General features: G+C 39.3%; 1 protein-coding gene across 1 annotated transcript in view; it reads right to left on the minus strand.

Moving 5' to 3' along the window:
- The window catches only part of sli (slit guidance ligand), a 271,300-nt gene that overhangs the window by 73,867 nt on the left and 180,003 nt on the right, over positions 1-17,430 (minus strand). Inside the window, 1 exon segment of the mRNA XM_067772110.1 lies at positions 7,384-7,599. Coding sequence (XP_067628211.1) covers positions 7,384-7,599 — 216 coding nt within the window.

Consider the following 17,430-nt stretch of genomic DNA (forward strand, 5'->3'; position numbering starts at 1 on the left):
TGACTGATTGGACACTGCCTTCTGGCGTCACATACCTTTAAATTAGGTTTGGTCAGTGATAGTGGATGTAGGAAGTACGGATTGGAGGAGGAAACGATCGAGCACATTTTGTGTGCCCGGAGCTTGCTCGGCTAAGACTCCAGCTATTAGGAGTGATATAGCTGTCAGATCTAGAAGCAGTTAGTGGCTTAAGTCCTAGGGAGCTTCTACTATTTGCCAAGAGGTCGGAGTTATTTTATAACAAAGGTTCTGGTTATTGATATGGTTTTTTAGTTCGGTCGTTAAATAAGCTTCTGGTAACACTACGGACTCATTCAGTCTATGTAGGGTCCTCGTGGAACAGCCAGTTCAACCTAACCTAACCTACCCTGTATACAAGTACAGCTGGGTATAAAACTGAACAAAGTACAGCGGGTAGCCTAAGCAGGTGATAGCTCTCCATTACAGACTTAGGGGCTCTGGACGCTGGGACGAGAAACAGAATGGACACAGCGGTATCCTAAGGAGACTACCTGATGTAGATTGGACAACAGATTATTTTTCGAATACCACTCCCACTCTCACACTGCCTTTTTCTTTGTAGGTGATGCAAGTGTGAGCTTTTTCAGACTAGTTCGATTCCTACTTAGTTTGGTGTTGCCGATCGTCTTATATGTAAATACTTAAAATAAATCTAAAAATACTGAAAGGCCAATGCAGTTTAAGGTACGTAAGACTGTTTGTGTGTATATTTTTTAAAATGCAATAAAAAGTCACAAGTTAACTTTCATGCTTTTTGCAAAAACCATCACTTCGCGGACAACGGTGTACAAAATCTCCGAATTGAAGGATAGCAAAAAGGGAGATGTCAAGCGTGAGAGCTTTTGTGTTTCCCTTTAAAAAACCTCGCTTTTAAAGAGGCAAAGTTCTTATCGGGGCGAAGGTTTTAAGCTTGGTCATTCATTTCTTTACGTGTAAAGCTTACTAGAAACCTCTATGAAGAAGTATGAATAGCACAATGCCGAACCATTTAAGCACGTTAGAGAAGGTTTGTTAAAGAAGGACACGCTACCCCAACCTCCCACGGTGATACTGGCTATCAATTATCGTTGTGTGACAATGATGAAGTGACGGACAACGCAGACATCTATCTTGATAGAGCTGTCAAGTATATTAAGACATACTACATCGGCTCCTATTGAGAAGTGGTATATTACCACCCCTATTACCAGGTTTACAGACAAACTCTAGTTTTAGATAGTTTCACCGAGTGCTTGGAGTTAATGACTGGGCAGAAAGACTTCAACACTTGGCTAGACGTGTTTTCAGCCAAGCGCTTGTTTATTAAACTGGAGACCGTCTGTTCACAAGCAGAGAGCAATTGGTCAGAATAATCCCAAAGTATCAACTTTCAGACACTGGGTAAAGATACATGACAGCTGGCACGATATGGTAACAGTGTTTTTGTCAATAACTACTTCCATGTCACTGCTTGTTAGGTTAAGAAATCCCCAGTCGTACGTTGGCACATCTTAGCTCTTTGATAGCTGTTAAACCTGCTGATGTCATCCCATCTACCGCACCCTTAATCGCAGTGACCTCCGCCAGAAAGACCACGCGGTAAGCCAGACGCCTAAAGTTTCCGTATAATCTGGATCTATTCGTGACAAAGTGCCCTGGATTCCCCTCGCATATTAATTCCCCACCTATTCCTTTCTTGAGGAGTCATACGTCAACTCTAATGAAAATATTGAACATATGACCAGGCCTTGAGACAAGTAAGCTTCCTGGAGTGCGACTTCTTTTCTTTGATGCGGCAGAAGATACTTCGAGCAGAAGATTCATATAGCAACTACGCCGTAACATGAGCTCTCAAAGTTCTGCACTTTTAGATCTTAGTAGGGGGGAGTCCTACACTCGGAGAGTCTTGCAGTGAGGCTTAAATAACCCGGTCAGTGCATAAAACATTTCCTCCTTCTACGAAAATAAAAAAAAATCTTTCTCTTTATTTCATCTTGATCTTTATCTTTATATTTTTAGTATAATATTAATCTTAACCTTTGCTTTTATTTTTATCCTTATTTGTATCGTAATCTTAATCATTATCTTTATCTTTATCTTTGCTTTATCTTTATCTTTATCTTCATATTTTTGTTATCTGTATCATTATCTTTGTCTTTATCTCTGTATCTACCTTTATTTTTATTGTTATCTTTATCTTTATCTATATCTATATCTTTATCCTTATCTTTATATTCATGTTCATCTTCAACTTCATCTTTATCTTTATCTTCATATTTTTGTTATCTGTATCATTATCTTTGTCTTTATCTCTGTATCTACCTTTATTTTTATTGTTATCTTTATCTTTATCTATATCTATATCTTTATCCTTATCTTTATATTCATCTTCATCTTCAACTTCATCTTTATCTTTATCTTTATATTTATCTTTATCTTTATCTGCATCCCTGCCTCAATCTTCTCCCTCTTTGGGTTCACCTTCTTGTCTTCTCCACATTCCCCTTGCCTGTTCCCTTCTTGTTCTGCCTACCTTTCTTACACTCCATAAGTTTTTCGCAGACTCACCACCAAGTTACCATCTTGTCTATCAAAGCGCGATTTGAAATGGACTTAACAAGGCAAATTAAAAATGCCATCATACTAATTCTTTAAGGTTGCTCTCGATTTAAATAAGAGCCCATTAAGACCACAATTTCTTATTTTCATTGTCTCTCTTTTAATATCAAAATAATGACTGAAAATTTTCTTTTATTTTAAATTTAAATATAAAAATTCAAATCATTTCACTGAAGCGTTTGCTACCACCATAAAAGGCCACATTAAAGCTTTGTATGATTTGTGCACTAAGAGACATTTTACTTCCTATTAGCTTGAATAGATAGACATACCCACATATTTTGTTAAGTTTTTTGTTCTTGTTGTTATTTTTTCAAAAGAACAAAAACCTCTTAGAAATCTAACTGTTGCACTTAAACTGCGACAACAGGCCATCTCTGCGGGTAGATGAGTTAAGTATTAAAGAAATTTAAGTCTAAGCACACTTCAATATAGTAAAGTCAGCCCCAGCAGATAAACGGCTCACTTGGGTTTAAGCAACAACAATAACAACATATTCAAAACAATGCCTACAAACCAACCCACATAGCTGTACAGTTATAAAATATACATAGATTTCTGTAAATTTTTTGTTTTAATTTTCTTTTTTCTATTTCCAGTCTATGCACAACTTTGTTGCGGACATATTGTTTAAATGCCCTAGGTGTCATGTCCTTTGTTCCTGCGAATGTATCTACAATATTCGGTGTATGAGATGCAAGTACCAGTAAAACAATGCAAATATTCACACAAACATGTATATATGTACGGCCTACAGTGCATTTTTATTATTATGTGTCCCATACTTGCGTGTTTATGGTTTTGTGTTGCATTTTATTTAGTCACTGCATTTAATATACATTTACAGGGTGACGCAAAAAGTAGCATTTGATTACTTTTATATTTAAATTTTAATGATCATGAAAGCGTTAAAGCCAAAGTCTGTAATCCCAGCCAAACCGGAATCGCGAAGGACGGGTCAAGACAGATGCACAATAGGTACGTGCGATGCTCACTACAGTTGCCATAAGGAGAACAGCGCAAGTCTAGACTACTATGTTGGTTTTGTGACGAAGAAGCGATTTCGCCACTACGGACACCATTGGTTCCAAAAGAACCTGGAAACAGCACATTAAGATTAGGAAAGTCACCCCAGCGGGTTAGGGGGTTTAGAATATACCCGCGGTAGGTATGCCTGTCGTAAGAGGCGACTAAAAACCAAATCGATTCAAGGGGGTTGTGTAGCACAACCCTATCAAGGGGTTGCCAGCGCAATATATAGCTTCTCCAACCAAATTGTCACCCTCACCTACCCGTGACGAATCCTGTTTCATTAACAGCCGAGGCTCTGGCGAACCCGAACTCCTGATGGATCTAGGGGATGGGAGGACGGTATGGCCTAGAGGGTTTCATGAGGTCATACCAAATAGTTCCCGAGATGGTCGCGCTAGTACCTTTATGGTGCTTGTTACTGGAACGTACCAGATCTTTATCCGGCAAAAGACCATTAACATCGATTACACTCAGCAAGGCCTTCGGAGAGTGTCCAACAACATTAGGAAAGTCGAACTGAATCGGAAAAAACGGCGCTGCCTATAGGGAAGAAAGACGCCTACTTAGAAGAGAGAAGCGTGAGGCAGAACATCATGTGCGAGAACGGCTACATGCTGGGAAAGATTCCAAAAAATTTCCTTAAAAAACCGCAGATGATGGAGGGTTTTAAGACCGAAGCAGTTTCATGCAGTAATGATTATGACGTCCTGGTAACGAAGTACCGGGTGCGCTTAAGTTTTGGGACGAGCACTTTTTCTCATAGCTACATAGCGAAGAAGAGGTCAAAACCAATGTCCCTATTCCTGACGATGGGAGATACCGTCCACCAATCGACTATGACGTAATGAGAATGGCAATATCCTAGCTAAAGCATAATATGGCATCGTGTAGCGATGAGCTGCTGCTTGAGCTATTCAAACACGAAGGCGAAGAATTGGTAAAAAGCGTGAATAAACTCTTTTGCAAAATATTGTCTGACGAGTACATGAGTTGATATTGCAATTTTTGGAAACCGAGACATGGACCGTGGAATCAGCATGCTTTGTATCGCGTATAAGGACTTTCTTAGCAGATACTGCGAAATACGGAAGCCCATCTGATGCTGACAAAGTGGTGGGACCTAAAGAGTACGGTTTTGGACCTGGTACGTCTACTACCGACCAGATTCTTACGATATTCGAAGTGTTTGAAAAATCCACAAAATGTGAATCGGCAGGCACCTGCAATTTGTCGACTTCAAATCCGTAGGCTGCTTTATCTGATCTTATCTTATTTGAGTTGTCTGAAAAACTTATCCGCCTTTATAAAATGACGTTGAGCAGCACCATTCGTTTTTTGAAAGAAGGAGCTCTCCAGCTATTTGAAACCAAACGCGGAGACCTCAGACAATGTTAATACCTATCATACGATTTCTTTATTCTGATGCTGAAGAAGATGAGTATTGCAGCTGATCTAAACAACGATAGTACATTTTAAGGCCGTACAATTGCTGGCGCATTCTGAAGTTATTGACATCATTGGCATCAACAAATGCACCGCAAGTTTTCCTTTCTTTGCCTTGGAAAAAAAGGCGAACAAAGTGGGTTGCCAGGCCAAGCAATCACGTCAATGTTAACGGATTTAAATAGGAAACTGTGAAGAATATCGGTAATTTTGGAACCACCATAAACAGCGAAAGCAATGCCAGCTTAGAAATCCAGCGGAGAATCACTCTTGCCAAAAATTCTTCTTCTTTTTCTTGTAGCAGTGATTCGCCCCATTCAATAGAAGCAGTCAATCATGTCATCGATATCCTCTAACGGAAGTCCAAGGAAACTTGCAGTTTCAATTGGGTTGATATCACTTTTCAAAAGATGATTGTTATCATGTAGAGACACATTACATGCGGGACATACGTTCCGTATTCTGCATAAGTAATAGTTTAATCTATTGCAGTATGCAAATCGAAGTTGTGACAAAGTAACACATGTCTCCCTGGGAGTTCTTCTTTCCTCTACTGGGAGTTTCGAGTATATGACACTGAGAAGTGGGCTCGCCGGGAATTTATCAGCAAAAGGCTTTGCCCACTTTTGTGGGAGGTGCCTGTTTACGCTTACAGGTTCGTACGGCTGAATTCTTGCAAGCCAGACCTCTTCGTAGTCCTCTCATATCTCTGGTATGCGGAGCCTCATAAATCAGTTGTCTTTTGAAATGCCTAGGCTTATGATTTTTTAACAGAAACTGTTTGTTCAACATTACTTTTGTCTCCTACATGAGGAGTACTCCCGCCTCATTGTGTACATAAGAAGACACTCCCTAGCAGTTCTGAAGTGGTGTTTTGACAGGCCTATAGGTTTCTCAAGTATTTCTTTTAAGCTCGACGACCATATCGAATACGCGTAGCACACAAGTGGCCGACCCATTGCTTTATAGATAGATATGAGTATTTCTTTGTCTTTGCCGGCGAGGGTATTGAGGATGTGATTACGGCTCTGAACTTAAGTTGCAATTGCGGCCGCATGCTCGCTTAAAATCTGATGATTATTTAAAGCCAAACCAAATATTTTTGGGTGTCGCCAGTCGATAGCGTAAAACGGCAGTTACCTACGAACGTACGTAGAAAAAAGTGTCAGCTGACATAACGCCCGTATGTACGTAGCCCGGAACGTAGAAATCAAAACAATTTTGTTTTTTTTCGTAAGAACGTGTCAGCTGATCGCTCTCTCACTAGACAGAGTTGCCTAATAAACTTTTGTGCGCTAATTTTTGACCGTTTGCAGTTTTATGCAAAAACACATAATTAAAGTTTAAAAAATTGTGAAAATAATTCGAAATAATTATGTAAAAGTGCAGATTATTTATTTTTTTTTATTTTAATATTAATTCCAGCCTTTTACAACATCAAAAATTAAAATGGAAAAAGTTGATGTTTCCATAAGCATGCATGCAAACTGGTCAATGGCAACAGTGTTTTGTTCTAAACAATACACACACAAATATGTTATGTACATGTACACAGACGCACACATTGATTCCTACGGGCTTGAGGGTTCGGTCAAACGTGTTTCGTACGACAAACGTGCGTACGTACGGCACACGTCGGTGGGTAACTGCCGCTTAATGCCATCGAAGTGCATGTTCAATTATGACGATATTTGAAACATCTATGTGGTGAATAAAATCGCCGAAAACTTCATCGACGATAGTGCCAAATTACGCAATTCAGGTCAAGAAGTATGCAATTGAATAAAGGTCCTTCCTTCTCCCATTGTACTTGTCTTGATGTAACATGAACGAATAAAAACCCAAAAGTTTGGCAGGCTAGGTCATGATATGCGAATGTATGAAGACGTTGCGCCACAGAATGTTTATTTTTTATCGATACCTAATTTTGAGCGGATACCTTCACTGAGTTCGAAGAAACGTATGGAGCAGAGCTTGATCTTCCTTGGTGCTCCTCATTGGCACCAGGTATCACGATGCATAAATGACCGACGTCACTTGCTAATGACGATGACTTTGTTTCAAATAAGCACACTTTTAGGCGCCTCTCAAATTGGTTAGAAAGGGTTTCTGACTATAGTATATTCGCGGTAACGGTTGCGAGAATCCTGAGTCTAGTAGAATACCAATATTTTGTAATTTAAAAAACAATACTCATTTTGCAGCACCCTTTCCCGTTAAAGCTTACTATGTGAAAGGTGAAGGGGGAAATAGAGATATAACAAAAAGTATGTTCGAATGTTCACTTACAGTGTTTGTATGCTCTTCATTGCATCGAAGGTGCCATTAGTCAGCGATTGAATGTTGTTATCATACAGCGAAAGCAGGCTAAGACTGTGGAGATCGCGAAAAGCGTCCTTGCGTATGCACGAGATTTCATTGGCATTCAACAGGAGAAGTTGTAGTGATGTAAGTCCTTTAAATACGCCTGAGGGCAAATCCTTTATTTTATTGCCATAGAGCACGCTGAAATAGACAGAAAAAACAACAACAAATATTATAAAATAAGAAGACAGCAAACAAAGTGAGACATATTTTTTAATAAAGATGAAATGAAGACTACGAGTGATACAATAAAAAAAGTAGTAAAAAAAACAAAAAAAAAAAAAAAAAAAACAATAAGCAACTAGCTTATGCGGTTCAGGGGGGAAAAAGATTTTTTAGACAAAGGCGCAAAAAGTGGCAAAACACAAGTTACTTATGTAGGTAGTAAGTAAGTAAATAAGTAAGTAAGTACCTAAGTAGCTACGCGAGTGCGAGTGCGGCGCAAAAAGAAAAGGTGCCTGCAAAAAATGCGATTAGTCTAAGATGAATACGGGATGAGCCACAAAGGAGTATGCGACCAATACCAGTTTTGATATCTTTGTATGTGTTAACCTGTTCGCTTTTGTTTGAGCATGTCCTATGAAGAGCCTGATAGTACCCATTTATACCCGAAAGGGATCGATGGGACCAATCCTCTTTGTAGCCATATGGGAACATATGAAGACTAAGCCTTTTTCGGTTCAACAAGGACTCAGATAGGGAGCAGTCGCATTTTTCATGGCAGAAGTACAGTCGAAGGCTCTGCCAAGCCACCAAATCTATTTGATTGCCGCTTTTCAAAGGGAATAAAAGATATTATCCGGAAATTTAATCCTAACTCCGGCGTAGTCGTTAAGTCCTAGTAATTTAGGTTCGGTATAGGGCGTTTTTTTTAATATTGTGACGGATATTAGCATCACTAAGCTATACCATCACTAAGGCGATGCTAAGGCCATGCTAAGCGGTATTCACGTCAATAATCAAATCATGTATACACATATATAAGGCAGCCGAGAGATGTCACACACATATGCATTTACTTATACGCCTATGTGTATGCGAGAGACTGTAAACTACAAACTCACATACATCTGAGAGACGCTGAAAAGTAGACAATTGTAAACAAGTAGAAATTATATGAGAACTATAAACACACGAAATAGTTGGTAAGTTCTGGAAATAGACGAGCCTAGATGTATGCAGCGTAAACTATAAAAGCGGCGCAAGCGAGTAAGAAGTAATGCAGTTTGATTTGAGTTTCGATTAAGACGATATCTAGCGAGCAATAGCAGTATTATTTTAAAAGTCAGTTTCATTTGAGCTATGAATCAGTTGGTTATTAAGCAAGCTATTCGTTGCAAAGTATAAGTGTTATTGTGGAGTACTTTAATAAAGGTCATTTTTCCATTATTCAATATTGGAGTTATTTATTCAACAGTTTAGCGATACGAACGTTGGCAGAAAATTGCAAATAAGGGAAATTGCAGTAAATTCGTTACAATATTTCTTAAAATGGGCTACATGTATTTTAAACTGACTAATCCCAACTGCACCCGAAAGGTGTAAAAGCGAATCAATTATGCCCAAATGTAGACAAAAGAGATCAATCGGAGACCAATCTCTAGATTAATCGCTCGATTTTATGTAGCGGTACTAAAAATCCTACTTGTATGTATTGTATAAAAAGCATCCATGGCTTTGACGGCGACGACGACGACGAGACAGCTCAAATCTAGCATCATATAGACCATCAAATAACGACGAATGGAATTGGAAAAGCTAGTGAAGTGAAGTGAGTGCATTATACTTGATGATAAGTAAGTGTTTTCGTAGTTCGTAGTTCGTTTGCGAAGTTGTAAATAATATAAAAGTCATGACATGCCGTACAAAGTTAAAAACAACAACATACACATACAAAGTAGTCATGTGTGCTCTACTAGCCACCAGCGGGCAGTAAAGAGTGAGCCGCTGGTGAGTTTCAGTAATAATCTGCCTAAACCGGTTTAGGAGCGGAGTCAACGTTGGGTACATTTGGAATTTATAGACTACTGCTATGAGGCCAACAATGTCAGAAGATACAAAAAAAGATCAACACGTGCAAAAATATGAAAAAAAGATAAATAATGAGGTACATATGTATGCTAGACTTGGTCGGTCCATATGGTAGGTTAGGTTCAACTGGGCGGTCAATAAAGACCTCACATAGACTGAATGTGAGCATAGTGTTACCAGAATTTGTTTGACGACCAAACGGAAGAAACCCAATCAGGTTCCAGGACATACGTTAGAGAATAACTCCATCCTCTTGGCAAATACTAGCAGTTTTCTAGGATCCAGCTTAATTTCTGCCTCGAGATCTGACAACTCTGACGCCCCTAATAGCTGAAGCCTTGACCTGGCGAGCGCAGGACACGAACACAGAACGTGCTCAACCGTTTCTTCCTGCACACACTTCCTACACTTGCTGTTACTGACGAGGCTTAACTTATAAGCATGTGACGCCAGAAAGCAGTGTCCAGTCAGTATGCCCATCGTCAGCCTTAAGTCTTCTCTCTCCAGAGATAAGAGCCACTTTGTGAGTCTAATATCGTAGGCTTTGAACATGATCTGAGAAATTTTGCAGCCCGCGCTTTTGTCCACGCCTTTCCTGCTTGATGGATCATATGAAACTCCTGTATAGTTTTGATTTCTCCCAAAAGATTGGAGCGTCGGTTCATATAAAAAATAAAAAATTTTCACAAGAGCGCTTCTTAATTTGAAAACTTTGTTGAGATGGTGTTTTCATAATTTGGAAAAAAAAGGCAAGCAAACTTTGGGAGGCCATAACTCGATGAAAACCATGTGAAAACGACTTCAGAGTTCTAAAGGATATTAGAGAGAATTAGAGAGAACAAGGCATTTATAAACATTTAGATAATGTCATAAGTACTGCCAATCCGTCTGATGAGATTATATATCTAGGCGACTTTAACTTAAGTAGTATCTCCTGGTCAAGTGGCTGTAATACTTTACACATAAATATCAGATCCGATATCGATGTGCTTGTTGTTAGCACTTTGTTCTGGTATGGCTTAAAACAATACAATACTCAACCAAACAGTAATGGTAGGTTCCTTGATCTCGCTTTCGGATCTGATGATTTAAGAATATCTTGCCTGGAGTGTCTATCTCCAATCTTGGAAAACAGTTTACATCACAATGCTTTGGTTGCAAATTTCGAGTTTTATAGCTTTGATAAAAACCTAGCTGCAAAAATTTCAGAATATAATTATTTCAAGGCTGATGCTCCTGCGATAAACGAGTTTCTCCTCGACACTGATTGGTCCTTCTTGGACTCCGCTAATGGGCCTGAGGCTTCTTATGAACTCTTAAAGCAAAGGCTTTCATTAACAGTCTCGAATTTTGTTCCGCGAAAACGGAAAATTCTGAACAATAGGCCACCCTGGTTCAATACTAAAATTAATAATATTAAAAATAAAAAAACGTAAGGCCTTTAAGAAATATAAAAGGAGAAGTAGTGAATCCGATCGTCTTACCTTTGTCAGGCTTAAATCGACTTTTAACTGTCTCAATAAGTTCTTGTTTAAACAATATTTGAATAATCTGGAATCAAAACTGAAGACGAATCCATCTAGTTTCTGGTCGGTTATTAATTCCAAGAGGCAGACTAACGGATTTCCGACGTGCATGGAGTATGACGGTGTATCGTCCAGTAATGCGGTAGATATTTGTAACTTATTTGCCAAATTATTTCAGAAGGAATACCTAGATCCTACCTCTTCACCTAGTCTGGCATTCTACTCTGGTTCTCTGCGTCAACTTTCTTCTTTTGAAATTACAGCCGAAGATGTATTTCTGTCAATTTCAAAATTGAATAATAGTCCGAAATCAGATAGCGAGGGATTTTCTCCGTTATTCTTCAAACTATGTTCAAATTTCTGAACCCCTGGCAATTCTTTTCCAGGGATGCTTGAACCATGGGATCTTTTTAGACTCTTGGAAGTTAGGCTCCATAAATCAGGTATTCAAGTCTGGTGACCGCAATGATATTCGCAACTACATACCTATTGTTAAGCAGAGTACTCTGGCAAAACTATTCGATAGTATCCTTCAAAGCAAACTGTTTGACTACATAGACAAGGCTATTGTTGAGTGTCAGCATGGGTCTTTTCCCAGCAGGTCTACTCCTACCAATTTGGCTTTAGTCACTAGCCAAATTGTAGATGCCATGCGCAACTAGACGTCATCTATACTGACTTCTCGAAAGCATTTGACAAGGTCGACCACTCTATACTATTGCACAAACTGGGGATGTACGGAGTGACCGGAAGATTGCTGAAGTTCTTCTCAAGTTTCTTATCGAATAGAAAGCTTTTTGTGTCAATCGAAGCCAACCAGTCTACTGTGCTTATTAACGCTTGGTCTGGAATCCCACTGTGGTCCTCTGTTGTTCCTAATTTTTATTAATGATCTGCCTCAAAAATTCAAATTTGCTAAACGTTTAATGTTTGCAGACGACGTCAAACTCTTTCTAACGGTACGGGATACTTCTGACTGTATTAACTTGCAATATGATCTCGATTATTTTACTGAATGGTGTACAAGTAATAACCTACTTTTAAATACTAACAAATGCTGCGTGGTTTCTTATTCAAAAAGGGTCACTACCACCTTTTTCAACTACAAATTAAATGCTGGATCTTTAAACCGTTGTCGAGAGATAAAAGATCTGGGTGTAATTTTTTCTGATCACATTGACTTTATTATTTCCAAATCTTTTGCAATGGTTGGGTTTATTAGACGTAATTCCAATGACTTCAAGGATGCGATGACTTTGAAGGCACTTTTTACGGCATTGGTAAGAAGTCGTATGGAATATTTCTCGATTATATGGAGTCCATTCTATGAAGGGAGCTCACATAAAATTGAGAGAGTTCAAAGAATTTTCATCAAAATTGCTTTGCGTATGCTTCACTGTCCCGATGGCCTCCCATCGTATATCAGCAGGCGTAAATTGCTCGGTCTCCAGGCTTTGTATGACCGTAGAACTTGTATCTCACTCATGCTTGCCTATAACGTTATCAACGGTAATATAAACTGCTCTGATTTATCTAATTTATTCGTTCCATACATTTCACGACGTGATCTAAGGCACACCAGACTATTTGCTGAAGTAACTCATCGAACGAATTACGCGTTGAATGAACCCATATACAAGGCTTTACACCTAGCAAATCGATATAGTGGTCGTCTTAACTTTAATAATAGCATTTATAAATTTAAGCTTGAACTTTTCTCTATTTTTAACTAGTCTGTAAGGAAGTCTGTACTTTTTAGACCGAAAAAACAAATAAATAAAAAAAAAAACAAACGTCAGTACCAAGTACTCTTGAAGATTCCAGAAAACTTGTGTATTTTATTGAATTTACTAGAGGTCGCTTAGAAAGCTTATGACTTGTCGATAAAAAACCGATAATTAATCGATAAAAAACATAAAACCGTTCGATAACTTATCTATAACTTAAATAATCTCAAACAATCCTATAATAAACCAATCACTTTGCAAATCGATAGGTTTTCGGTGAAAAATTGATAACCCGTCGCTAAAAAACCGATAACTCATTGATATGGATAGTAAATTTATAACACATCGATAAAAAATCGATAACTCGTCAATACATCGTCGAAAATTCGCCCAAAAGAAATCGATAGCAAAACGGCAACTATTCGATAATGGCTGCTATCGATAACATACCCTTAACGCTTCGATAATTAACTGGTTATACGACGTCCGAGTTCAATTAAAGTTTCGGTTTCGGCTTTAGTTTCTTATATTTTATTGCCTTTACTTTCCTTTTTTCCTCTCCTTTCCATTTCGTTCCATTCCTTTCCATTCCATTTCTTCCCTTTCCCATCCTTTCCTTTCCTTTCCCATCTTTTCATTTCATCTATTTCTCTCTCCTTTCCTTTCCTTTCTTTTCCCTTCATTTCCATAAACCCTTTCAATAAAATCCTCAGAGTTATTTTTTCGCTAGTCGGTCAATAAAGACTTCACATCGACTTCATGTCATTGCTAGAACATAATAGGCGAAGCCCTACCTAAACGACGAAAATCGTGAGACAGGCAGAACGTTCCCATCTGCAGCCCCCATTTCTTACATGTGTTGCTGCTGACTAGGCCTAGTTTATTTGCATGTTTCGCAAGAATGCAATGCCCCATAAATACGTCTACTATGAGCCCCATGTCTTCTTTCTTTAGGGATATAATAAACTTTGTGGGTCTAATCCAATGACCAATTCCGAGGTCAAGAGGATGAACTAATATTGTTGGAAAAGTGGCCGCAGCCCGGGCGGCAATAAGTCTTGGAAACGAAAAATATAAGGTTTAGGTTGCCCCATCACTAAAGCATGGTTGGTTGGTTGGTTGGAGTGGCGAGTCCCAATTGACTCCAATTAGCGCTCATGCGCCGTTTTGATACCACAAAATCGTGAGTTAACCAATGAAAGGATGTTGTAAGAAGACTAATAAACATTTTCCAAACGCCTCAGGGAACCCCGTCCCCTATATCCATCACGTGGAGTTTATAAATTTGAGAAGCTCTCCCGGCCTAACATCCTTGAGTTCTGGAAGGCTTTCGAAAAAGGGCTTTCCAAAAAACATCATTCTGCCTCAACAGTGTGCTGGGCATTCGCACAGTATATGCTCAACCGTTTCTTCCGCCTCCGGACGCTTGCAGCTGCGACAGGAGGTATTGTGTTCCAGTCCCATCCTGCCGCATGTACCCCAATTGTTCAATGCGGCGTGAGCACCGCAACTACTCTGGATATATCCCTTCTGTTCATCTTCAAGGACAGATATAGATTGTTTTTCTTTATATAATGGCCAGACGCTCTTGGAAACTCTACAGGTCCGCAACCGATTCCACCTATTTTTGGCCTCACTCACACAGTGCTGGGAGATGCGACCCTTGTTGATGAGTCCCAGGAGTGCAAGGACCTCCTTCGCTCCTGAGGCATCAAAAGCCGCTCCACGCCGTGCCAGCTCATCCGCCATCTTGTTCCCTGTATGTTTCGATGTCCCGACACCCATATCACGGTAGCGATATTGTTATAAGTAGTTGGCTAGAAAAAAGTTTAGGCTAAATTCATATTTCTTAGCTGATTTTTAAATCTGTAAGTCTGAGACAAACGCAACTGTATCGTATACAAATATGTATCTATATCTATATGCATATCAAATTAGTATGTACATTAGGGTGGTTCTAAATAAACAAAATTTCCGTCATACCTTCAAACAATCACAAATCTAAATTTAATTTTTCGTTTTTTAACGTCTAGAATCGGTTATACAATAGTGGTTGCACGATAGGAAAGCTGCTGTTAGAGGCGCAGGATGACCTTTCTATGTCTTGGAGTAGTGTGTCGTAGTTGACTGTGTCAACAGGTTTTGACAAGTCAAGTGCCGTGAGCACCGTTTTGGCTGGTTTAGTCCGTAATTTACCTCGGTGTTTATGGCGTTTAGCGCGGTGGTAGTGTTGTGCATTTTGCAAAAATTCGCGGTAAAATGAGGGATCAGAATGTTTTCCAACGTTGTCGCTACTAGCGAAAAGTGATATCGGTCGATATGACTCACTTTCGTTAGGTGGTTTCCCAGACCTTACTAGGAGAAATACTTTTGCAGCACGTCCAATTAGTGTTTATTTGCCCAGCTGTTTGCGCGGCGTCTAGCCTTGTAGCAATGAAGGATACATTACGATTTTCCGGTAGAAAGCGCTCGCGGATTTCTTCGAGTCCTACAGAGTTTTATCACCAAAGGCGCTGAATACTTTATTATTGTATTTTGTCGGGTTAGATAGGCGCTTGACCAAAATTTACCGACAACCACAGAGAACTTACAGCTCTTGAGATGCTCTTCGCATTTAGCGCGTTTGTATTCATTTACCAGACGCATTACATTCAAGTTGTGATTCCTAATGTGAGGGTCTGTACGATCAACGGGGCTCGCTAGGTCGCGTTCTATTACTGGGCTGCAGATTTGACCGGGAAATGTGGTATGATTTCAGGTATTCTAACTGCCGGGATGAAGCGTGTTGAAGCCGAAGTGATGACTTTGCGGAACGCGCGCTCGCCTTGCCGGATATCAGTCGGATAGCAAATAGGCAATACGACCTTCTGCACGGTGAATAACGATGTTCTGACCTAAATTGCAGACAAATTTCAAAGCACGCCAGAAATTTCCATCGTCAGCGCATAAACTGCGTTGAATAGCAGCCGATGCTTACATTAGCATCTGACAATTTGCCCGTACTCCTCTCAATACAGCGAGTATCAAATTTCATCACCTCTGAACGGCAGACATACATTAATCTCAAAAAAGCAAATTGGGATGATTACAAAATTTTCACAAATCAATCTTTCGTTTTAAATATTGGTCCCGATTGGAAACGGTCAGGGCGCGTTGTATAGCGGTTCTCAAGATATTGGGGCTTTAACCACTGTGTGGTACTTCTTAACCGTTTCCAATGGTGTCAAACATTTTAATGTGATATTTTTGCCATTGATATGCCACTGGAAGGGGTGAGACTAGAAAAACAGTTTATTTGATTTATTAGAACCACCCTAATGTACATACAATCGTATGTAAAAATGTAACTCTTTAATATTTTGATGAACCAAAAAAAAATCGCAAAATTCCAAAAACTCTTTGAAAGTCCAAACTCAACAAAGTAAATAAATTTTTGTGCCAGAAATGAGCAACATCTGGCCTAGCTGTTTTGTGTGGTTAAGTAAAAACGATCGATTAATGATTTGTTGTTATAAATTCACTACACACAGCACTTCACCGCACTTGGGTGATTGATGTTTGTGTTTATCTTTTCGCTCATTTGGCTATAACTAATTAATTAAGAACAAAAAACAACAAACATTCCAAATTCTGTTTTGATTTCGCACGAACAATTGAACGAACAATTTTTTATTTGATAAATGTGTGTGGATTTTCGGGCTTCTTAATATAGACCATAACAGTTTAAGCTTATATGAAACAGAAAAAAATGTTAATATATTGTAACGAATTTTGGGGGATACCGATTATTTTGCACCTCTACTAACGTTCGAATCGCTGAACTGTCTAATAAATAACTCCAATATTCAGTATTGCAAAATGGTCTCTATTTAGTCTACTGTGGGAGTAGTACTTCACAATTATACTTCACAACTAATAGTGTGTTTCAATCAAACTAGTTCCTTATTCCTCAGCTTGCGCTGCTTTTATAGTCTCGGTTACCTGGTGCGCCCATTTCTCCTAAGGTCTAGACGTTTCACGTACATGCCTTCTAGAACAGTTGTATGTCATACTTTGTTATGAGTGTGTATGTGTGATTAACAACTTCTGCTCTTAGCTGTTGACAAGTGGTAGTAGTAGCCAAGAAACTGGACCTGCCTCAAGCATTATGTAATGACGCCGTAGGAAGAATAAAGGCATGGCTGACCAATACGGGACTGGAGTTGGCTAGACAAAAGACGGAAGTGGTATTAGTAAGCTCCAAAAGGTCGGCGAGCGAGTTAGTCTTAACTGTGCACGTTGACTCTAATTTAACTTTCAAAGAGCACTTCAGAGCGGTGGGAGAGAAGGTTACCAAAGTTAATGGAGCACTTATGCGAATAATGCCTAACATTGGTGGTCCGAGCGAAGCTACACGTCAGCTATTGTTCACAGTAACCAGCTCAATAATACTATACGCAGCACCAGTGTGGTATGGATCTAAACGGACCCATCAAAAAGATATATTAGCAGCGTACCGACTTGCAGCTTTAAGAATAGCAAGTGCTTATCGGACGGTGTCCGACGACGCGATCCTGGTTCTACCCCGGAAAATCTCAGTGGACTTACTGGCGAGCGAAATGGCCGATCTAAATAACACTAATATCGAGCGAACATCTGAAGAAGCCAAGAAAAGAGTAAGGACACAAACAATAGCTAAATGGCAAGAA

Source organism: Eurosta solidaginis, chromosome 3, assembly GCF_040869045.1.
Source record: "Eurosta solidaginis isolate ZX-2024a chromosome 3, ASM4086904v1, whole genome shotgun sequence".
Classification (NCBI taxonomy): domain Eukaryota; kingdom Metazoa; phylum Arthropoda; class Insecta; order Diptera; family Tephritidae; genus Eurosta; species Eurosta solidaginis.